This window comes from Sceloporus undulatus, chromosome 2 (genome assembly GCF_019175285.1).
Source record: "Sceloporus undulatus isolate JIND9_A2432 ecotype Alabama chromosome 2, SceUnd_v1.1, whole genome shotgun sequence".
Classification (NCBI taxonomy): Eukaryota; Metazoa; Chordata; class Lepidosauria; order Squamata; family Phrynosomatidae; genus Sceloporus; species Sceloporus undulatus.
This window is the reverse complement of record NC_056523.1, coordinates 157,853,665-157,878,558: the sequence shown is the minus strand read 5'-3', so window position 1 is coordinate 157,878,558 and position 24,894 is coordinate 157,853,665. Positions and strand designations below refer to the sequence as shown.

General features: G+C 40.6%; 1 protein-coding gene across 1 annotated transcript in view; it reads right to left on the bottom strand.

Moving 5' to 3' along the window:
• The window catches only part of ERN1 (endoplasmic reticulum to nucleus signaling 1), a 76,878-nt gene extending 52,236 nt beyond the window's left edge, over positions 1-24,642 (bottom strand). The window contains exons 1-2 of the mRNA XM_042451719.1: positions 24,425-24,642; positions 2,026-2,146 (exon numbers count right to left, since the gene is read on the bottom strand). Coding sequence (XP_042307653.1) covers positions 2,026-2,146; positions 24,425-24,532 — 229 coding nt within the window. The 5' untranslated portion in view covers positions 24,533-24,642. The remainder of the gene's footprint in view (positions 1-2,025; positions 2,147-24,424) is intronic.
• Between the last annotated feature and the right edge of the window lie 252 nt (positions 24,643-24,894).

The following is a 24,894-nucleotide window of genomic DNA, read 5'->3' as shown; positions in this document are numbered from 1 at the left end:
TAACTGTACCAAGTATGCATTTAGTATTTTTCTAGTGATTGTAAAAAAAGTTATGCTTGGAAAAAAATAACATAATGATGCTTCTTTCATTTTGACATTGTGACTGAGAAGATAATGACCTTTCAAATAATCACGGTCAACTCCATTTTACATTGGCTAAAACCCAGAGCATCCTTTCCTGTGAGTAAACAGTTGGTATCCTCTGAGGTTTGGTTTCAGAACTCCCCGTGCATACCAAAATCCATGGATGCTCAAGTCTCATTATATACAATGGCGTAATAAAATGTTTCCTTTACATAAAATGGCAAAATAAAGGTTTGTTTTTTGGACCCCCCCCCCCCCCCCCCCACATATTTTCAAACTGTGGATTACTGAATCTGAGGATGCAGAATCTGTGGAATTAGGAAGGTTGAATGTATTCACTTCCAAAAAAGTATTCACTAATTGTGGTGTTTACTAATTTACTAAGTAACTCCTTCTGTCAACTGAATGGTTCCTGATCTCTTCAGCCATTCAGCTCCTTCTTCCCCCAGCAGAACTTGTGCATTTTCAAAAGCTAATCCTGATGGTTGGAGCCCCACTGGAGTAGATTCTGGAGTTCATGGGTCTGCTGGAGAGTAGGGAGAGTAGGGAGAAAAGTGGGGCAAGTGCCTCTGCACAAGTCCACTAGTTTCACACTAAAATTTATCTTTAATTCATGATATAGTGCATCAGCTTCACACAAGTCTTTCATGTGCAATCAGTTCGCAAGAACTGAACTCAAGCCATTTTTGTTTGCATGAAGTACAAAAGGTAAAACTGAGGTTTGCTTTGACATATCCAAAATTAGCTTTAGACTGAAAAAACACAAGTCCATTCAAGTTTGTTGATGGTCTGCAGCATCTACATAATCATTGACAATCATATTTGTTAATTAAACGAACAATTCATCAAAATCACCAATGAATGCAACATAGTTAAATATAAACTCCCTGTACTGTAGAGCTCACAAGTGAGTTATCCTAAAAAGTCCACTTAAATATGTCAACTTATTTTAAATTAAAGCCCTCTTTATCTAAAGGAATAGATCTCTTACCCATTGTGGAATATCCAGATGGCAGATTCCCACACTCCTTATTGCGAAAGAATAGCAACCAGGACAGAGTGTCCTTTGCCAAGCAGCACACCAACTGGCAGGTAGAAGCAGAGTCTAAACATGACTCTCTAGCACATAAAGACAGCAGACATACAAAGCCTAGGAACAGATTCACCCAGGCTGAAATAAGAGCCAACTGATTATGTTTTCCTTGTAGGCTTCTGATGACAGTCTTCATAGATCATGATACTGTACCTAAATGGTGGCTGATTTTATACACATGATGGCTGTTTATGTTACACTGTAGTGGAATTAAGCTGCAAAATAATTATAATTATCCACAAGGATAATGGTCTGTTCAACCTTAAATTGGCTAAATGTTCAGATGCATTAGATGTTTATGGTCCAAAATATACTACAGAAATAATCCAGTTTGCGAAAATTTTAACTGCCTTGACTTGTTTCCAGGAAATCCTGGGAACTGATATTTAGTCTGGCACTGGAGCTCTCTCACAGAGAAAGCTAAATGTCTCACAATACTACAGTTCCCAGAATTCTCTAGCACTGAGCCAGAGTAGTTAAAACCATCTCAAACTGGATTATTAAAAACCAACCAACAGAGATTGCTGTAATTTCTGCAGATGAGTTGCCCTGAGAAAAGGACCATAGACTCAGCAGGCAATCCTATACACATTTACCTATGAGACTTACTTCTTGACTAGACACGCATATGATTTCGCTATTCAGCTGAACTCATGTGCACATTGCCTTAAAGATACAACCCACTGTAATCAATAGGGCTTATGTCCAAGTAAAATGGGGGAAAAGGTCACCCTATTCAGACAGTAGTTATGTTTTCTAATATTTGAAATGTCTCCCAACATTATGTTGACTTTTCAGTTATCAAAGTTAGAGTGAAAAGAAGACAAGATGACATTTACCATACCAACCTTCTTTTAATGTCCACTTAATTGACCCTGTCCTCTTGCTAACTGCATGCAAACTCCCGTCAAGAGTTGAAACAAACAACAACGTCTCTGGCAGAGTCACTGAATTGGCATTTCCAAAGTTCTGAGGGGAAAACATGAAAAAACAACAACATCCATTTACTCTACTGTTAATGAAGCAAATGTTAAGAACTGTAGGAAAAGCAAGAATTATAACTATGCCACATTCCACATAATGACCAGTTTGCCTCCCAGCAAGATAAACACTAACACAAAAGCAGTGCTGAGAGGCAATATGGTGTAGCGGTTTGAGTGTTGAACCAAGACTCTAGGAGACCAGGATTATACGGGGTATAAATACTTCAAATAAATAAATAAATAATCCAACTATATTCAATTTCTGGCATATACAGTGGGATTATCAATCAACCAACAAGAGCTTCTTTCACTCTTCTCTGAGAGAAATAGAAAAAAGGCTCACCTGGACACCATGTTTGTTAGGGCACAAAGCAGCACACTGCCCAAGGACCATCAGATTAAACCATGCCTATGCTTCATTTGTGACCATTGCTGCAGCATAGGCCTTAACCTAGAGGGAGTTGTTACTGACTCTCTGCCACCTGAAGACCATAGAGATTGGAAATAGAGCATGCAAAGTTCTCAGGAAGTTTGTTGATACAATGTGGAATTAATATGATGAAGTATATCCTGTAAAACTAACTGACAGAGTAAAGAACACTGTCTAAAAAGGAAATTGAGGAAGGGTTAATAGTGTTTGTAAAAGACCATCATTTAATCCAGAGCAAAAGTTAAAAATCTAGTTTGTATTTCAACCTCATCCCTGAAACTCAAACCTACCAAGTACGTAGTATGAAACCCACCAGCTCCCTACTCTCATGTCACAGTGAATACCAACTACAGAAGCAGTCTAGTCATGAGGCAGGAAGAACAGCTTTTTTGCGGCACTATTAAAGATGGTGCAATGCTAGAAACGGACAGCATGGATCCATGCAGCACAATCCAATAGAAAGTTTGCATTCACACACCCTTCTGAAATGAACTAGGGCTGTGAAAGAGCTAGAGTACTCTATTCAATGGGAAGGAATGGCGCAAGGTGCCTAAGAAATCCTGAGGGCTTTACGTCAGTTGCTGTATGAAGAGACCACAAATTCACCAACAGCAATGAAAAACCTGTTAATACACATTTTTGGTGGCTCTTGGAACTCTGGAATGCCCCTTTACTAGATATCTATCAAGATCCTTGTCTTCTCCAGTCCATCAAAAAACAAAGAAAAAACCCAAAACAAAATCCTTTATTTTACTCTGAACTTTGGTTATTTCTTAAAATAACTGCTTAGGTACTGTGTTTTTTTTTCTTAACCACCTGTTAAGTCTGAGAAGTTTCAGAAGTATATTTAAAACTTAGCTGGTATAGCAAACAACATGAAACTAGCTCTAAGAACGACAGAAATTCTGACCAGCCTAATCTTCTATGTCACTGCAACAGAATTTGTTTCAACTAGAAAGTTAACACAACAAAGTCGTACGCATTGCACTTCTGTTCTTTTTCTTTGTTGATTGTAGACTATAAATGTTACAACCCCTCCCCAAATGGTGCCATGATGGAAATACAAAGAGCAGAATTTCAAATCTGATTGGTGTGTTACAAGAAGAATACAGATATAATGCAAAATGTTGCACTTATTATCAATGAAACTAGTTGCAGATGATCAAAACCACACATTGAAGTGAAAAAGTGAACACTTAAGATTGGAAGATTCACTGTTTTGCAAAGACAATAAATGAAGATGTCCAATTTTGCTCTTTTTGTTATATTTTTTACTTCTAGTGTATTTTGTTATTTCCAGGAACAATAAAATAATATCTTTATAATAAAAAATCAAGCATCCATTCTGGTACAATATATTGTTGGACTATCTCAAAATTATGGTGCTGAATACTTGCTGCTAAATACTTTCTTGTTTAAATATAGCCTCACATGTGGAATAAAGCTCTCTATTCCTGCATCTCCTTTCACATAAAAGAGGTAACATTTTGTCAATATGGTATAGCCTGAATAATATTAGGTGCTACCTAAAACTATCTGAAGTGTCAGTTTACAAACTAATGCCTATGTAGTTTTGAGGAGCTCTCTTCCAGATCGATTTCCACCGTTTCCAGAATAGTGAAATCCATGTCCAAGACTGTAAGGTATGTTGCCAGAACAAGAGTCATTAAACCTTTTTTAGATAGGAGTATCTAATGGGAGACTTCAGATGCAGACTGGGAGTAAATCACATTTCATGCTTTCTAATATTTAACATATGGTAAAGAGCAGTGCAGGTAAAGTGCCCATGTGCATTTCTCACACACCATAAAATAATAAGTCTAGAATGAAACAGTGGGATGAAGTTTATGGAAGAGATATAATACTATATGCCTGCAAACACTTGAAAAGAATTATATAAACTTCAAAAGAATGGCCACATTTTTTATTTCTTTTCATACAGCATCATGCCATGCTTGACAGAGTAATAAAAGCAACAACCAGGTCCCTAACCTAAAGATCTCTTAGTCTACATTTCACACGAGACAACCAAAAAGAAGAAACATTGATAAATATTTAAATGTTGGAAGAGTTAAGCAATTCTCACACATCCTTTTCTGACAAATGGTTAGGAAATCTTAAATGAACACCAAACGTGTGGGAGGGAGGGATGGTGCAATAAAAACTGAAGCACATGGTGTTTCTAAAAGATGGCATTGAAATTTTTGGACACTGGTAGACTTTTATTTGGATGGGAAGCTGCCAATGAATAGCAGGTACTGTAGGCTACATTTCAGAGGAAGGAACTGGCAACGCCACCTCTTAGAGTATTCCTTGCCTTAGAAAACCCGATGAAATTCATGGGGTTGTCATAAGTCTACAGGCAATTTGAGGGCACATATGTTCACACAGGCTTGGCTTTTTTTTAACTTTAGGATATAATAATTGCATTGATATTTAGGGTGTGTATTTCATTCAATCAGCTTTTACCTGACAGATTGCACTTTCAATATTAATTATTTAATCTCTCACCCTACACAGTGCAACAGCCATATGGCAAACTTGTAATAAACCACCAGACAGCTCCAAAGAAACAAGTGACAAATTACCTTGTTGATCAAACAGTTAGAAAGTAGCAGCCCCTGTAAGTTAAACCAGTTTTAGATCCTTCATGCATTTTTTTCTGTTTCAAATGGATATGTACTAAAATATTTATATCCTATCCTGTCTCACAGGATTTGAGTGTTGTATGGATGAAATAAATTTTAAACAATTTAGAACAATTTAAATGTAAAGCAATGAGAAAATTTTTTAAACAGTGTAAAAACATATTTTGAAGATGAACAAATAACAGATGAAAACAAGGAAAAACCTGTAAAGATTTTGGGCCGAAGAGTTAGCCTCCAAAGGTTTCGATAAAAGCCAATTTTTAAAAGCCAACAGGTGGTGCCAGTCAGTCCTTCACAAGGAGGACACTCCAGAAATGGAGCAATACAGCAGAGCAGGCCCTCTCCCATATCCCTATGTCTTACTCCCACTGTTGGGACAAAGAGGGGAACCCTTCCAGCAGATCTGTCCTTGGAAGTGTACACAGAAAAACACACTCCTTCAGTTATCAAGGCCCTAAGCCAGTGGTCCCCAACTTTTTGGGGTTACTGCCCTCTTTTCTCTTGGGTGACAACCCTAGTCCCCCCCCCAACACCTCTTTCTTAATATAGATCTACTATAAGGGTAAGGTAAAGGTTTCCCTTAACATGAATGTCTTGTCCTAACTGACTGTAAGGGGTGAGGCTCATCTCCGTTACTAAGCTGAAGAGCCAGTGATGTCCGAAGACAACTCCATGGTCATGTGGCCAGCATGAGTACATGGAACACTGTTACCTTCCTACCAAAGTGGTATCTATTTATCTACTTGTATTTGCATACTTTCAAACTGCTAGCTTGGCAGAAGCTTGGACTAATGACAGGAGCTCACTCTGTCAGACAGCACTTGGGTCTCGAACTGCCAACCTTCTGACCTTCCAATCGTCAGAATTGGCATCTTAAGCACTAAACCACTGCATGCAAATTCAAAACAATCTTGGTCACTGCTCTCTTTGCAGCCAATAATGTTGGGAGCAGCAACTGAGCAACTGGATGAGCAGCAATCAAAAATCCTCTCACCTGTGCCAGCCTTACAGAAGCTTGAATTCAGCCAGGAAATGTATTGACAGCCCAAACAATTCCTTTAAAAACCAACATGCTACAGTTTCTATAAGATGCTCTAGTTAACAATCTAGTTACTGTATTCTGCATTACCTGCAGCTTCTGACTTGTCTTCAAGGATGCTTATACTGTATAAAAAGAACTACACTTTTTCAGGAAATTTATCTTTTACAATTTTTTGGCAAAACAGAACTATTTTTTTCCAGTTTCAACTAACTCTTTCTTGAGAATCTGTCATCATCTCAAAACATTTGCAAACTGATCCAGTATAATTTACTATAGAAACTCTCTTTCTCTCTCTCTTTGCTGCAAGAGTCAGGAACAGGAACTTTGCAAACTAGTAAATTACAGTTCATAAGCAAGCCAAAACACTCATGAATTGAAAAAGTGAAGGAGCCAGAAACAGGATGCAAACATCCTGGCTGTTAACTCTTAAGCTACTAGAATGGTCTAACCAGTTTGTACAGTTGCATCCTGTCTATCCAAGTTCACATCTGAAAGGCATATTAGAAGCCAGTGGGTTACGCACTATTTATACTTTCCGTTATAAATATACTTCTAAAAAATTTGACTGAACATTTTTGTGTCTTATATGATTTTTATATTTATCCCTCTTTAGGCCGTCAAGCATATTTCTACAACATCAAAATGTTAACCAAGTGTCATTCCATTCCGTTCTCTTGACATATCATAACTTTGAAACTAATTGGTAAATACAGAATGTCATTAAAAAATCCTTGTTATGTCACATATATGGACTATCAGTGAATAAATATGCAATGAAGCATATGGGTTGTTCCCACTCTTATAAAGTAAGTTTCACCTCTTCATTTATGAAAATAAAATGTCACTTCAATAGTATTATTTGTTTTGGCTGGGAAACTCTGCTTGAAATCCAACCAATGTTATTTAATGCCAGAAACAGAAGAACAGAAGTGTGTATTTTCCAAGGAACAGCCTTGAAGCTGAGCAAATTTTAATCACTCCAATACCAATCAATAAAATATTAACACAAAACATATCTCGTAAGTGTATGGCATTACTAAGAAAATAGGAGTTTCTTTGATCAGGACATTCTGTTTGATAAGAGAAGTGTATTAAAGGAAGTGGTACAACACTTGGAAAATATGAAGCTGATCATATCAGCTTTCCCTCACCTAGGACACCCCCTCGCAAAAAACCCAACAAACCCCAAGTCACATTTCCTCAGTGTTCTGATGCAACTTTCCCTCTCTCATTATATGTTCAACAATCCAAATTCCATATCTAAACATTTGCAATATATAGCAGGGAAATTTTCCTTCCAATGTAATTTAAATGTTTCCAATAAAATACAATTATACATATTAAAATACAATTACATTCATCAGAGTAATTACATTATGATATCAAAATTATAAAGCCAGTGTGGTGAAGAGATCTGAGCACTGAACTACAACTCTAGAGATCATGGTTTGAATCCCTGTTTGGCCACTGAAACCAACTGGGTGACTTTGGGCAAGTCACCCGCTCTCAGCCACAGCAGCAGACAAACCCCCTCTGAATAAACCTTGCCGTGAAAACAGAATGATAAGCTTGCCTTGGAGTTACCATAAATCAGAAAGGACTTGAAGGCATACAACAAAAACCCAAACTATTAAAATTATACATTTAAAACACCAATTAAAATAATTTAAGAACAAATGAATCATAAATAAGAAAATTGTTTGCTACATGCTAAATTTATATAGCTACTTTACTATTAATATATAGCATTGCTTCATAATGCATGAACATTCATTTCATAAAGTCTGGATGCTTCGTGAGATAATAATATGTTTTTAGTGATGTCTTTGTACATTTTAGCAATGTTTTTCTGTATTTGTTTTGTATCTTTTTATAAGTTGCCTTGGAGTCCAAGAAAAAGAGGGATAAAAATACTGTAAATTAAATAATAAATGACAATCATCAGTATTTTCACTGTAATCTACATTGCCTCATAGTGAACAAAGAGAATACTAGATTTCTTGCTATGAGGCTTCATAATCTTTTATATATAACTGAAATCCGTGAGGGAAATTCCATGTGAGCAAAGACTCCTTAAATTTTTAAAAATTGTCACCTAAGAGTTGTAAACTGGATGAAGTTAAAACTGATTGCTCACTCCATAGGTCCAATCTACGTATTTTTGGAAGCGCTATACGCGGCTGAGTTTATGTGCAAAACTGTGTAGAGCTGCACGGGAGCGTGTGGGGCGCAAGGGGCAGAGCGTCCCATTTGCCACATGCACAAGCCCCATTCACTTGAATGGGGCTTGAGCATACACGGTATTTGGCTTACGCGAGGGGTCCGGACTGGAACAGATCCCCCACATAAGCCAAGGGTGCACTGTATGTCGGGGGGGCTATACCAAGGAAGAACCCGGAGCTCAGTGAAGTAACTAGAACCCTTGGAAGTTATACGGGTGTACCTTCAGTGATATAACTGAGGCCCATTTGTTCTCCTGATTGAGACTTAAGCTGTTGTTTTAGGCTGTTAATTTGAAGTTTGGAGCATTCAACGCTGGCTAGTGTGCTTTATTGTAACTGAAACCGAAAGTGGTTGCATGTGTGCTGCAGCCATGTCTCAGAGAGTTAATGTCCCGCCCACACTAGTGGAGAATGCGGGCACTGCCCCAAGGGCAGGGCCTCCTTCTACTCAAGAACAATTGTTTGCTTAGTTCGCAGAGCAACAAAAACAATTAATGCAGCAGGTGTCAGCACACCAATTACAGGTATTAGACCAGATATATGTCACCCAGCAAAATGCCCAATCGCGACTAATAACCCAGATGGCTGAAATGTTAAAGGCTCCCAAGACAGAAGGGTCAGAAGAGGGAACTGCTTTGTGGGCTATGGGTCTAAATCCTTTGAAACTGATGAAGATGGGCCCTCAGGATGATGTGGAGGCATTTTTAAATACCTTTGAACGGGTTGTGGAGGCGGCCCACTAGACCAGAGAACAGTGTCCCTAATCTTAGCTCCATGTTTGACAGGTCCTGCCCAAGAGGCGGTTGATACTCTCAGAAAAAGCCCAGAGCTACGAAAAGGTGAAAGAGGTGATATTGCATACCCCTGAACATCTCGGAGGAGACTTATAGACGAAGACTCTGAGAATTGAAATGGCAGACCGGGCTACACCCATGCACTTTAGGGCAAAAAATTAGAGACAATGGCCGGTTACACACCGGCACTTGGGACGTCCGCAGGACGTCCCATTTTAAAAAAGGGGCGTCTCTTCTAGACGCCCCTGGGTCTAATACGGACTCTGTCCATACAATATGGCGCCGGCCGTTCCACACAGCCGGCGCCATCTTTACGTATCGGACGCATAGCGTCCGAACGTGTCGCAGCGCCTATGACATCGCGAATGCGCCAGCGGCGCCTCGCGACATCATAGAGGCGCCGCAAGAAGGAGCTCCATTTTGGAGCTCCTTTTTTGCTCCGCGCGGGAGCCACATGGTGTGGCTGCTACAGCTCCCGCATGGAGCAAGCGGCGGCGGCGGCGACAGACTGCCTCAAAGCGGCAGTCTATAACCCGCCCCCGGGATACGCTGGCTCAAACATGTGGTTAGGATGTCCCTGGAAATGGCAGAGTTAGTTTTAGTGGAGCAGTTTGTTCTAGCCCTGCTGGTCGCTGCACGGAACTGGGTCAGGTGCCATAGACGGATGAAGCCATGGCTTTAATGGAAGCGTCTGTTAATAGAGAAGACCAAGAGTTAGAACCCCCCCCCCCCCCGGCCTATCCTTCAAAAAGAGGCTTCTGCATGCACACAGCAGTGGTGGCAAGCAATATTTTTCTTCTCATGGGGATAATGCTCCAGAAAACTCCTCAATATCCAGGCGCCTCCTGCCCAGAGACCCATGAGGCATGGGCTATGTCCAAAGAAAGAAAGCCAAGAAGCCCCTGCCACACAAACGCTGCATTCACTCTTCGGACTGCACTCAGGATACCACCAACAGCATAATTTTGTATTCCAAAGTGAGAAAAACCTGCTGGGAAAGGAAGATAGCACTGATTCCCACCATCAGCTTCAGTCTTCCTTTCCAGTATCATTTGTATATGTATCTCTCTACCCATTTAATGGGCATCTCAGCCACCATAAATAACTTGTGTAGCTCACACACAGTCTCTTTCCTTGGTGAGTTTTCTCTTGTACCCTATGTGATTTGAGGCAGGTGCTGCATTTATGACCTGCCCCCTAGGTTTTTCCTAGCATGGAAAGCTTCAGACTGAATGGAAGATAGAAGGGCACTGCCTAGAAGTCTGTCCAAAATCTCTCTCTCTCACACACACACACATGCTCACACACATACGCTGCTTTTCTTCTTGAGAGGTAACAACATAAGGTGGAGGTTTAACAATCCCAGTGTGCTCCCACACTCCTCTTCCGAATCCACCCACAGCTGCTCAGAGACTGGAAAAGTTACTTTTGAGGGTCACTCCATCCAGAATCTCCCAACCGCCCTGTCCCCTGACTTGGGGATTCTGGAAGTTGTAGTTGTAGTCCAAAAAGAAATGTTTCCAAGTTCTGTAGCTGCTTCATGTGAGAAAATAAAAGCCCTTTGGGAAAAGATGTTCAAACAAGTTGCAGCTGCACAGACCACTGAGGTACAACCAGAAGTGCACAAAACCAGAGAGGTCCCCTTTCACTTCCCACTGGGGAATGTTTTGAGCAATTCTATTTAACATGAGCATTATTATATATTAAATGCCCTACTACTGTTGCATTTTGAACAATGCTATCCTACACATGTGCATTCAGAAGAAAGAATATTTGAAATACAAATTCTGAAGTATGCTATGTTTTTAAACAGAGCCAGAACAGGTAGACTGAGGAGACTAAAAATATAAATAAAAAAATGATAATCAAAGCTGCCTGCCAAATACTGACATTTAAATAGGGATATAATGGACTAACCTGTACCTAATATGGGTTCATCATGCTTCTTCCCTAAAGCATTATTATACCCTTTAGAAAAAAGTGTTCCGTCTCTTTTACAGTGTGGTCGTACCACAGCCATTACTCCACTGGGGATAAACAGTCCCACCTGACATTCAGATGCAGCAGGAGCAAATATTTATAACAGCAAATCAGGGAAGTTATTTATCAAAGTTGCATTCATAACCTTTAAGCGAAACCTGGGGGTAGGTGGTTTTTTTCCAAAACTTGACCAAGTTTCACGATGTTCCTTGGTACACTATGATCAACTAAAGATTTAAACTTAACATTTCCTTATTCTTTCTCTTTTCAGAGAAAAAGTTATAAATCTGAAAGCAACCACAGCTGCTTCTATATCCTTCCATTAACCTTACTCTTCATGAGCAGAATTGTTAGATATGGGCTACTGAGACACTTCAAATCAGAGATGATAATGAATGAAGCATAAACTTCAGATTTTAAAAAGTGATATGCCAGCAGCCAGTAAAATACAATCCTGTCCGAAGTTATTCCAAACATGGTAAAAAACGTTCAGAGTGGGAGGAAGGCTGCATGTGCTACCCACTTCCAGTATTACCTCTGAACTCTAGAGCGCGGACTTTCAGATATTTAATAGTAGACAATACGGCACAAGCCTCAGGCTCACACTCTCCTCTTGGGAGATCAGAAGTATCCACCACAGATCTTAAATGAGCTGTGGATGCCTCAACTCGTGAAATTGTTGTGTGTTTAAACCAGAGATGAGCAAAGTGCAGATTTCCAGGTGTTGTTGGATTGCAGGTCCCGTCCATCCTAGACAACACAGCCAATGGTGAGGAATGTCAGGAGATTCAATCCAACAATACATGGAGACCCAAACTAGGCCCATTTCTGCTTTAAACTATGCTTTAGGAACAAGCCAAGATTTCAACCCAAGTGTTACTATCTACCATGATCTACATGCATCTAACAATGCAAAAGTACCTAAATGACACATGCCAGGGATCTTTGGCCTAAAGCCATGGGGCACAACTGTTCTCTATGGAACAGGAATGTGCCCAAGCGACCTCTCACAGCAGAGAGAACTGTAGACTGCAGAAAAGATGAAGAAAGGAGCTTTTTGCTTTTCAGCGGCAACATATTTCAACCGTGTACTTGTACCAGCAGTGGTAGAAGTGATAACATACTATGATTAGGGTAGTAAATGGAGAAGGTGTGGCTACAATAAGAACCAGGAGGCCAGATGTTGCCCATACTTTTGATTGCAGAATGGACAGAGAAAGGCATTTGCACACATACATAGGCGGGTTATAGACCGCCATTTCGGACGTCCCTCAGGAGTCCCATTTTAAAAAGGGGGGTCTCTTCTTGATGCCCCTTTCTCTATCACAGACTCAGTCTGTGACAAATGGCAGCAGCCGTTCCATACAGCCGCCGCCATGTTTACGTCTTGGACGCATAGCGTCCAAAAAGGTCGCGGCGGTTATGACGTCGCGGGTGCACCATGGGCGCTCACGACATCATAACGGCGCCGCAGGAAGAAGCTCCATTTTGGAGCTTCTTTTTTGCTCCGCGAGGGAGTCGCATGGTTTGTATGCTGCGACTCCCTCGCGGAGCAAAGAGCAGCGCCGGCAGACCGCCGCAAAGCGGCGGTTGTAACACCTCCTAGTTCTTCAATCACTACAGAGTGGCAGAATCCAACCTCTTGTATCTGCTCAAGGACAGGATGATGATGAGTATTGGTTTGCTAGTCTATGTTGTTTAGGTTAGCTTTCACCTCATCTGTTTTACCTAGGGAAAGCAGATTTCTCAAGTGTTATAGAGTTTAACTTAAAATGTCAGAACGAGTTAGGGGTTACATGGTTTGATCTGGACTGATCTTTTGTCCCAGTGTTCTCTGATGATCTGAGCATCTTGGGGAACTATGGATAATTTAAACATATTTCCCTGCCTTTTGTAGGTTGCAGAAAGGGGGGGGGGGAGGAAGCAGAGGTTACACCTACAGTACTTAACAAAGCAGCAAACTATGATTTCTACAAATACCTGTAATGGGCCTATGTCAGATTTATCACGTCTCTAAAACTTACATTCAGAAAGTTAAAAAGTTTTAACTTCTTCAAATCAAGCATTTCCAAAGTACATTAACCTTTTATAAATATTCCTGCACCTTTTTAGTAAGTGCTAACCATTATGTCAAAATAGGAAACACCATGCTGCCTTCCTTACATAATGAGTACCATGAAGACACCAAGAGATACACACAGCCAATTCAATTTCTTGCTTAAAGCATGTTAGGAGTATGATCATTTCAACTTTTTAGATTCTCTCTCTCTCTCTCTCTCTTTTACGTTTGTATTTCTGACATATTATAAATAGAAAATTCAATCTTAAGTTCCATTTTTTTTAAAAGAAAAAGTATCCACACAGCAGAAAAAATCCAGTCTGAGACCACTTTAACTGCCATGGAGGGATGCAAAGTAGCTTAAAGGAGAAGGGATGGAAATGCTGCATTGACAAACATTTTCATATGAATGCAGTACCCAGTAAGACTCATTACTTAGCTTTCTTTGAAAGCCCAATAGGGCTTTGCCGTCAGTAAATAATGGTACAGTACTTGCAGTCTTTAGACCAGAGACCATACGGCCTTGTCTACACATCCAATAGACTCCAGAGGTGTCAGAATGAATGCTACAGGCAGCAGGAGGTCATTTTAGGATTTTTTTCCTAGTGTGAAAAAATAATTTCTAAGGCAACAGGCAAGGGACACAGTCTGCTTCTTCTAAACTGAAAATTCATGATTTTTCAGCTTAAAGGGAAATTTTAGTGAAAGGATGCAAATATGCACTTCCCTCACCTGCTGTGCACCATAGTCTATTCTGCTAGCTCAGAACTCAACTATTATACCCTACAGCATGTGTAGATGTGATGTACCTAAATCTTAATGACTAAAATATTATATTGGGTTCAACAGGTTTGACTAACAACTTTGGGTAAGTGAAAAATGTTCTGTGAATGTAAACGAATGCAAAAATGTACAAATAATTTTAAAGGCTACAGGTTTTTGAGACCGAGGTGGTATTTATTTGTGCTAGTTCTATAACCTAGAATAAGACAAAATATACTCAGTGTTATAACAAATTGGTGAACAATGCACCACTTTTCGATTAAAATAGTCTAAAATTACTTATTGTATATATGGTTTCTATTTCTTTTATGATATACTTGAGAAATTATGACTACACAAAAGGCTTAGAAACCATAAGGCAATGTAATGAAGTAAGCATTCAAGATTTCTATACTAAAATTGCCAGTTAGTTTGCTTAATGTGACCTCATACCAAGCGAAAAATGTTAATAACAATATCCAATCAGAACATACTAGTTAACATTGGATATTGTATGCAGGAGTTTATAAAACATGGAATTTTTGTTCATCATTAAAACTTAGAAACGATCATGCTGAGTTAGCTAATGTTGTCATGATCACAATACAAGCATCTGGTACTGCAACAGTAGTCTCTGGAAGGTTTAGAGGGCCTTCCCAGATTAACTTGTCTGTTCCATCAACTGCCTACCTGCTTGACCTTGTTTATTGGCATTTAGTCTGGAATGTTATTTTAAATTTGGGGTGGGTGGGTTTTTAGGTTATAGGCTTTTATGAGATGAATGATTATTTGGTATTTTAATGCATTTTAATGTTGTTTTAATGTTGTAAGCCGCCTCAATCCAATTGGAGAGGTGGGATATAAATACATTTTATTATTATTAACAAAAATGAAAGCTATTCCACTAACAGTAATCATTAGCAGCCTCTCTGGCACAAGAGTCTCTCTGTCAAGCAAGCATCCAGCTATTGCTGTCTTCTGATTTATTGATTTATTTGAATGTAAACTTACTGTTCTAGTCTACTATTTTAAATGAGGAGATAAAGTTACAAACAAAATTCAACAAACAACCAAATGGCTCCTGAAACAAGTAGCTCTTGATTGCCCAGCAAAAGGCAACCAGTAATGAAGCCAGGCAGTACATTTGGCACAGACAAAGTGTTGCAAGGTCTATGCACCAGTACAGAACAGGTAAATAATGTCATTTCCCCAATGGGGAAGATGGAACATGTCACCCCATACTCTGCATTGGAGGAATGGATATTCTGCTGGACATCTGGAATGATGGCCACCTCCACCTTCTCTCCTGCAAGAGGTATTTGCTGGGCTAGTGCCGGAAGGCAGAGGAGTCATACAGAAATCAACATTCTGTGATTGTCCTGGACTCTTCTGAGAGCTCCAGAGCTGTGCACTTGCAAAAGATGTAAGGTTTTGCAAATGTTTCTGACATGTGTGCACAATCCTTTAGGGGCTCTAAACGCAGGATTCATGCGAAACACTGCTTAAGAAAGATCTGAAGCAGAATTCAAGACTCCTCCCTCGCCCTTTCCCCCCACTCCTGGGAAAGAACCAAATGACCACAGCCAAAGATCAAGATACAATTTAAACAAAATTTCCCTAACCCTGATATCTGTTTTCTTAAAAGGTTTAATCTAGCAGTGATCAAACAATCTCACATTCAAATCAACCAAGGGCACCCCAACTGAAGAGTCTGGTTCTTTTCTGGGGAGTAAGTGGGGAAAAAGAATGGGAAAGAACTGTTTGAAGCATAAGAGACAAACACATCACACACCTCCTCTTGTGTGTAGCCCTGAAGGGAACTGTAGCCTGAATCCCTCCCCTAAATACTATAGATGCAATAAGGGGGAGTGGGGGGAACGGGGATGCTGCATTAACTTCTTATCTGAAGTTTAATCTCATGTTCTTTGTGCTCCCAAGAATTTTATTAAATTGAACAGAATGTAGGATCAGACTGTGCAGTCACATTTGCAAATATTTTACTGAATTCAGTCTCTGAACCTGCCTCTGCTCACTTTGATGAGAGCACACAATTAGCTTCAACAAACAGCTGAAACATAAACTGCATTACAGAGAGCTAGAATTGGACATATGGGCATAGCAAAACATTTAGGAGCACTTTCGCACAATAACACAAGCAACCAGCATGATGATCATATATACCCTATGATTCACTGCACTTATTTTTGTCAACCAGTTCTCTAATTACATTGCTAGGTTACAGGCAGATAGCATGCATAGTTTTTTTTTAGAAAAACAAGTCACTATGTTTAATGCAGAAGTTGAACCTGTTATTTCTATGGTATTACTGATGTTTAAAGCAAAATGGAAGTGTCACACTTTTAAAATATAAGCTGAAGCAAAGCTTAAAAGTCATTTTAGAGCCACAATAATTCCAGCAACTTCTGTACTGCTAATCAGATTTTGCAACAGTTCTGTTTTTTTTTCTTTTTAAAAATTATTTATTCCATTTTTATTCTACTTTTTCATCTAGTAGCTTTCTCCATTTTATCCTCAGAAGAATAGATCTGATCTAAGTAACACATGCCTTAGTTACGCTCAGTTTAGATTACTGCGACAAGTTTTACATGGAGCTACCTTTGAAGAAACTTTGAAAAATCCTGTTGGTTCAGATATCAGCAAAGGTGATCATTGGCACTCACCCATGGGATTGCATTATGTCTGGACTAAAACGTCTGCACTACTACCCAGTCCAATTCCCAGATACAAATGAAAGTGTTGGCTTGGATAGAGTTCCTAAAAGATCACCTCCACTTGTACTAGTCTGCATGCACTGTACGATCTATTGGAAAGTTCCCTCTCTGTATTTTAGTCTTGGATGGCAAACTTCATTTAAAGAAAGTGCCGTGTGTGTGTGTGTGTGTGTCCTTCCATCTTGTCTGTCTGTCTGTCCTTCCATCTTGTGGGTACTCTGTGAGATTTCTTGCACCCCATGTCTCCCTAGGATTTGCTAACTAGTTAAAATATTCCTGTTCTGGTAAGCCTCCACTTTGCTGGGCAGATCATTTGTATGTGGTGGCTTTTCAGGTTCCTTTTTTTTATCTTGATTTCTTTCTTTCTTGGAATTGTTCAGTGTTTAATTGTTGCAATCTACTGTGACGCAGCAATATAAATGTAATGGAAGGGTGGTTTACACATTTTCCATGCAAGGTACTGAATTTAATGAATGAATAACTGCTTTCCAAATTAGGTTAGGTTAAGAAAAAGTCCTCATTAAATGAGCTTCCTGGCTGAGCAGACATTTGAACCTAGATCTCCATAGTCCAAACACAATATACCCCATTACATTATACTGGCAGTCAATATTTTAAATGCCTAAGTGGGATAGCTTTCTGCAACATTATGCTCTCCTGATGTATAGGACTATAACTCCTGCCATCCCTTTCTGTGGATGATGGAAGTTGTAGTCTAATACATCTGGTAGGCATCATGTTACCAAAGGCTGATGTGCCATACAAACTTAGCCCTGCTATCTATGCCCTTCTTTTCGGATAACAGAACAGGCTTGGACACATACAGTATACAGACTGGGTTTTCCAATTTTGGCCAATATGTGTATGCTATGGGCTACATTCACTTCTTGAACAACATTGTTAAAAATATTAAACACTATTGAATTTCCATTCAAAATTTCATGAGATTGCTTTCAGTATTAACAAGTATATTATCTACAGAAACAACAATAACCAGAATTAGATAAAAACACATACAGTGATCCTTGCAAATTCACTGGGGTTAGGGGTGAAGGATCCCCCTGAATGTGGGACAACTGTAAATAAAAAATACTACTTTTTAAACCTCAGAAATACCTCTCTAGGAATCTCCAGGTCCTCCAGTGCAACTCTATGATCAACGTCTCCTAAAAGTCGATTATCTTGCTGGAGGACCTACAAATGCCCAGAGAAATGTTTTCTCTAGGAACTTTTAGGTTCTCCAGCAGAACTTTATGGTCAACGTCTGGCAGAGTTGCACTGGATAACCTTGAGATTCCTAGAGAGAACAGATTAATCAAAAATATAAATAATCAAATCAGCAAAAGTAAAAGCTGCAAATGTGAAGGGACAACTGTATAGATTTCTGCAAAGAGGATGGCTATATTATTGGTAGTAATTGTACATAAGGGGAAAGGCATCACATTCTGTCTGACTTTGGAAACAAAGCAGAGTCAGTCCAGGTTGGTCTTTGGATGAGAGACCACCAACAAATATCAGGTGCTGAGCAAGGAACTTGAAAAAACCACCTCTGATTATTCTTTGCCTAAGAAAACCCTATGCTATTTCTGGAGTCGCCATAAGCCAACATGCCTCTTGAAGGCACATACACACACAAATGTACTTGCCATATAGGCAATTTATCTGAAAACTAACACAACAGTTTTTGTTTTCTCTATTCAAGAATTAAGAATTTAATTCATCCATATCCACTGAACCTTCTTGGCTGCAGCCACAAGAGAAAAAGAAAGAAAGAAAGAAAGAAAGAAAGAAAGAAAGAAAGAAAGAAAGGTTCCAACTTCCTCTGTAGAATGAGAACAGGTAGTTCCAGATGGATGGCCAGAATCCATGCACCTTTTTCTAAGGTTCAGCCTGTCTTGGTATTAAGAGTCTCAGATAAATTAAAAACTTTATGTGGGAGAGTTATAATGAAAATCCCACAGAAAAACACTTCTATATTTAGTTCCATATCATCATAATCTCCTGCTATCAACAGTGTTCCAAGATCTCAAGGCACGGGTCTTTCCCAGCCTAACTGCCTGAGATTCTTTTAGATGAACGGAGGCCTGCATGAAAAGCATGTGCTTCATCACTTGGCTGCTACTGCCTTAAGCCATGGGATTTCTAACACATTTCTATCACCTCATGACCATGTATGTAGCATAAAACAAGCAAACAAATGAGATAACAAATAGACATCAGAAACAGTCACTGCAATTTTTATGAATTTTATTTTCAAGTTCCCCACAGTAAGCACATTTGCTTACTGACACAGAATGCAGCATATCTAACTCTGGATGTAGCTGTAATTATTGTGTTTTTAATAAAAATCCCAACCTTTCCTCTATGAACCACTGGACAAGTGAAGACCTTTCAATCATGGCATCTGCATTTAGAAAGGAGGTCAACAAGGCAATTGGAAGCTGCACCTCCCAACCCAACACAGGATGGGTGGGATGGAAAAAAGAAAGATGCAGCCAGGGTGGAAGGGGGCTGTAACATCCCTTAACAGTGCTTTGTAAGTATACCAGAAATTTGTATTTTATTTGTGAAGTTATAAATTAAGCAAACAAAAAGCCAATTTGGGTACTGGTAGTTCTACAATTTCATTGCTGTGGTTTTTGCAGTGGGTATGCAGTGCACTTCCTAGCACTAATGCAGAGGAACCGTGCCCCATTGCTGCTGGCACACAAGAGACACTCAGGTTATGCATGTTTCACTTTATACAACGAGTAAGCATACCAAAATAAAAGATTATGTTGCTTTGTAGAACACAAGCCTTTCAAGACAGCCTGTGTATTTGTGTTCTGCTATTTTTTTTCTTCACATCAAGGTTAATGTGATTATTTTTACCCCAGAGTAGAATTCTAGTCAGACTCTTTAAGGCAAATGTTAAAAAAAAGAAACACATGTGTTGGGGCTGCTTTGGTTGTGTATTCCTGCATCACAGAGGTTTGTATTGGATGGCCCTTGTGGAGTTTTATAAAGTTAATAGGAGTTTTAGATCCAGACAATATAATCTGGCTACTTTTTTCTACACAAAGGGCCTGTACAGACAGGCCAAAATAAAGCTGCTTCGGGTCACTTTGGAGGTATGCTGTTTAAATGATGCATATGTCCTAAGAGTCCAGAAGCTGTGCCAAAGCCATGCTCTAGTCCTTAGGACTGGAGAGTGGCTTTGGTGTGGCTTCCAGCCTCTTAGAAAGCATGCAGCATTTAAACAGCATACTGCCAAAGTGACCTGAAGCAGCTTTATTATGGCCTGTCTGTACAGGGCCTAAGAACCCTTTTGGATTGATTATTTCATTCAATACAAGTATTTAGCAAAGAGAAAAGATGACACTAGCATCCCCAAAGCTTCAAAAGTGATTTGTTATATAACTAATTACAACTCCTCCATCCCTGGTCATTAATTGCCATTAATGTTACAATATTTTTAATTACCTATTGGGAAAAAAAGGATACATTACCTTGTTATTTTTCTCTCAATTTTTTAAAAAGAAAATTTTAGGACTGACAGAGGAATAGGATTTTAAAAAATTATCTCAATGTTCCTCTCAAAATTTATCATAACCCCTTTCAAAGATAAATAACTGGAAAATGCTCCTGCCATGGCATTACCTTTCCAAAATGGTGGGATTGGGTGCTCTTGTCAGCGCTGACTGCAATAGTGCTGCTGTTAGGGTCTCTTATGTCAAATACAATACAATTTATTGAGTAGCCCAAGGGACTTATGTCTTATGTCAAATAGTTTTTTGCCAAGGAGCCAGATTAAATGTGCCAAATGCCACTGGGTAGCAGCAATAATGTTGGGGGGGGGGGAGGAGTTGACACTAGAGGATCTCTCCAAAACAACGACAGTAGCACCATAGCTAACATTTGTTAGTACTGTGCAGAAAAAGTTCTGTGCAACCTTTATCCCCACTATGGTCCTAAAGGCTGCAGGTTCTGCTTTTCTTTCTTGCACACCAGTCCTTTGACTGAAGGCCCCTCCTGCTGCCCCCTTTCCCCAATGCCCTCATGCAGCCCCCTTTTCTCTCACTGCCCCCCTGGATCTTTCCACTGCCTCCAAGGCACTTTGGGAATCACTAGTGCAGATCATGAAAAAACATGGATCATTCTTAAAGAAACAGGTGTACCCAGTGGTATACCTAGCATATTTTACACCTGGTGGGGATCATTTGTTTTTTTGTTTTTGTTTTTTAAACCAACAAAAGAGGCTGCCTATCTCTTTGGGCATCCAGCAACCCCTAAAGAAAGGGGCCAGTTAGCAGTGGATAGCGGCAAAGGTGGGGTCAACCCCATATTTCTGCTGCCACCACCACCTGTTGTTACTGCCTGTTTCTCCAGGGCTCCAAAGAATGAGGCTTCCCAAAAGTTCAGGGTTTCTCCTTTGTCCGGCCCAAACTAACTGTGTGTCCGGCAGGCAGTCCTAAACATGAAGGCAGCCTACATTCCCAGAGTTGGCTTCCTAGTTAAGTTGTCATGATGTGCAGGAGACTGAAACAGAGAATTCAGTACAACTAGCTGTTATACTTCATCTGAGATAAGAAGAAATACATATCACGTTTCTTCAGCACACTACCTTCTGTATAAACAGGTTTTGACGACATTAATGAGCTATCACTATGTATGTGTAGAATAGTAATGGAGCAGGAGTGGGAGGAGGAAACTTGACAACATGGATTTAATTCTACATCACTAGTTAGCAACACTAAATTCAGCTGAAAACTCAGTTGAAAACCAATTTTCTACGGCACAAGCACAGCAACATACTTTGACTTCATTTTATCAATATCAACACACAAACCAAACAGTGCAAGGAGGAGTTATTGAGCAATAACCCTTTCACCACAATAGACTGCAGTTCCGGTAATGACTGAAACCACACATGTGTGCTGATGGAAGAGCCTGTGAAAACAGAGGTACTGTACTATGGATTTCCTCTTTTGCAGGAAGAGCAGATTTATAATAATAACTGAAGATAATAAGAGAAAAGGGAAGAAGGGGGATAAAAAAGAATTTAAGGAAGGGAGAGGGAAAATAAGTTTAAAACTAAATTTGTATTTTATCACGAGCTTTCATAGCTATAAACTTCTTCAGGTGCAGTACAGACTGATATTAAAGTCACTGTACTGCATCTGAAAAACTGGGTTTATATCCACAAAAGCTCATGCTAAAATAAACATACATTTGTTTTAAAGATACTTTTATATTCCTTTCCCCTCCCCCTCCCTTCCTCCTTTTTATGCTGCAAGAAACTAATACAGCTACTTTTAAACGTATTTACTTTATTTATGCAACCTCTCTTCCCAGGATGTGACCTAAGACAATTTTTTGAAAATTAAGAAGGAACAAATTTTGTTACGGGGTACTTTCCCACCAAATCAGTCATATTCTTCTCACTTATTTTCATGGGCCATCCAAATAAGACTATGATCTAACCACTGTCACATTATGTTTTTGCTATGGTTCTTTGACCTGTTCTCAGAAGATCTGACTTTCTGAAGAAAAATGGAAGAAAAGTGCAGTCATTTACAGACATAGGAGTTTTTATGGCTACTTCCCATCTTTTTTTAAGGGGTGGGCTCTGATGTGTCAGTGATAACTCAGAAAAATGGATATATCACAGCTCAGCTGAACTCATCAGAGCTGTACAGTTCACACATTTCTAGAAATTACCATTGTATTTAAAGACAGAGCGATAGAGAGCGAGCAGACGTACAGGACACTTACACTTCTTTTTCTAATTTCTGTATTCATGTGAAAAACTGACCCCATGAGTTTCAAAAGCTGATCCACAGAGTTTCAAAAGCATAGTGAGTTCATCTGATGGGATTTTACAATCAGAAACCCAAGCATCTCAATTCACTATGCAGGAGATTTACAAGGAGTTGCAATGATGCAAATTGTCTGCCACCATTTCTAAGGGGACAAACCTTTTCAACTCAAACCCCAAGCCTCAACAGGGACACCTTACAAAAGGTGAGCCAGCCTTAGAAAATATTCTATTGCAAGCCATTCTCCCAAGTCCATTGCTTCCTAAGTCAAGGGACAATGCCCATTCCTACATCACAGCAAGTGCTACACCTCACACCAGGGGCAACCTGTGGACTGAGGGGCCACACCAAAATGAAGTTCAGGGGTCTCCCTTTGCTCAGTTGACAAGTCTTACTGTGGCACACCACCTGGGAAAATATCAAAATGTAAGGAGTGACTACCTTTTATTACTCAAGAGACACAGGTCCAAAACATACTGCAGAAATAATCCAGTTTGAGACTGATTTAACTGCCCTGGCTCAGTGCTAGGGAATCCTGGGAATTGTACTTTATTGTGGCACCAGAACTCTCTGATAAAGAAGGCTCAAAACTGCAAATCTTACAAAACTGCAGTTCCCAGAATTCCCCAGCACTGAGCCAAGGCAGTTACAGCAGTCTCAGACTGGGTTATTTCTGCAGTGTGTTTTGGACCATAGCCGTGTTAGTCTGGAATATCAGCATGCAAAGGGGTTTGTAGCACCTTTGAGACTAACAGGGCAAAAGAAGTTGTAGCATGCGCTTTCATAGACCTTAGATGCTGCAGCTTCTTTTGAACAGTAGCGCTACAAGATCCCTTTGCATACAGATATCTTTTATTATGTTCGCATTCAGATTCCCAAGGGAAGGTGAGGATGACATCCAAGAGGCATCTCGCACACACCATACTCCACTTGCATCTGAGGAAGCAGGCTCAAGCCTAGGAAAGCTCAGGCTGCCAACTTCTATCTTTCACAAAGTCTGTTCAAGGTGCTGCAAAAGATCCCTTTGCGCACCATATGTCCACTCAGGCGTCCACAGAAAGAGGATGGTGGGATGCTAAAAGGATTCTTCCATACTTCACCACTACCACCACTATTGCACCACACACTTGCTTCATGTAACTGTCTACTCTTATAGATCCTGGTTAAGAAAGAAATAATAATAATAATAATTAATAAATATACAATCTCCTGCTTTAACAGGTTAACAAGTACCCTGCTCTTAGGATCTTATCAAGGCATGGAGCAATGAAAGCAGGTCATTGTGCTGGAAAGAGCCAGTGTGGTGTAGTGGTTTAAATGCTGGGCCATGACTCCCAAGCCCAACTCGGTCATGGAAACCCACTGGGTGCCCTTGGGCAAGTCACACTCTCTCAGCCTCGGAGGATGGCAGCAAGGGCAAACCCCCTCTGAAGAAATCTTGCCAAGGAAACCCAAACACGACAGGTTCCCTTCCTGGTTGCTGTGTGCCTTTAAGGTGGCCAGAAGTCGGAAACGACTCCAACAAGGCACACAGCAGCCACGAAAACATCAGCCACACACCGGCAGGAAAGGCTGGGCAAACGCCGCGCCTATGGTCAGCGACCTCCCAACGACAGTGGGCACCGCTCTGCTGCGTCCACATTGGAGAAATAATCCGGGTTGGCGTCGCTTGAACTGCCATGTCTCCCTGCCTATGGGATTCTGGGAAGGGCAGTTTGTTGCGGCACCAACCTGGATTATCTCTCCAATGTGGACGCACCCCCCATCCCTCCCTTGCCGGGAAGCCCACTCCCTTACCCGGGGCCCCAGGAGCAGGAGGAGCATGGGCAGCCAAGCGCCCGGGCTGAGGAGAAGGAGAAGGCGCCGACGACGAGGACGCTGCCCCGGATGCCTCCGTGGCTCCATGGTTCCCTGGTCGGAGCGCGGCGTCTGGGGCCCTTCCTCCTCCTCCTCCGGAGGCGGCCCTCTCTAGTTTCCCCTTCAGCCGCAGCAGCGTCGAGAGAGAAGAAGCCTGAGTCGGGGGTGGGGTCGGGGAAGAGGCGGCGCGGAGCCTGGTGCCAGGGCAAGGCCTCTGGGCCTCGGGAGCCAGGCCCGCCCCGTCCGAGTCCGTCGGGGCCAAAGAAGGCCTCGCCGTCAGGAAAAGGCCCCAGCGCCTCAGGCCGCCATGTTGCCCTTCCAGGCATGAGGAGGGCCTGAGAGCACTCTCTCTTTACTACCTCTTCTCTCACAAGAATAAAATACACGACCACTACGTTTTATACCATTTA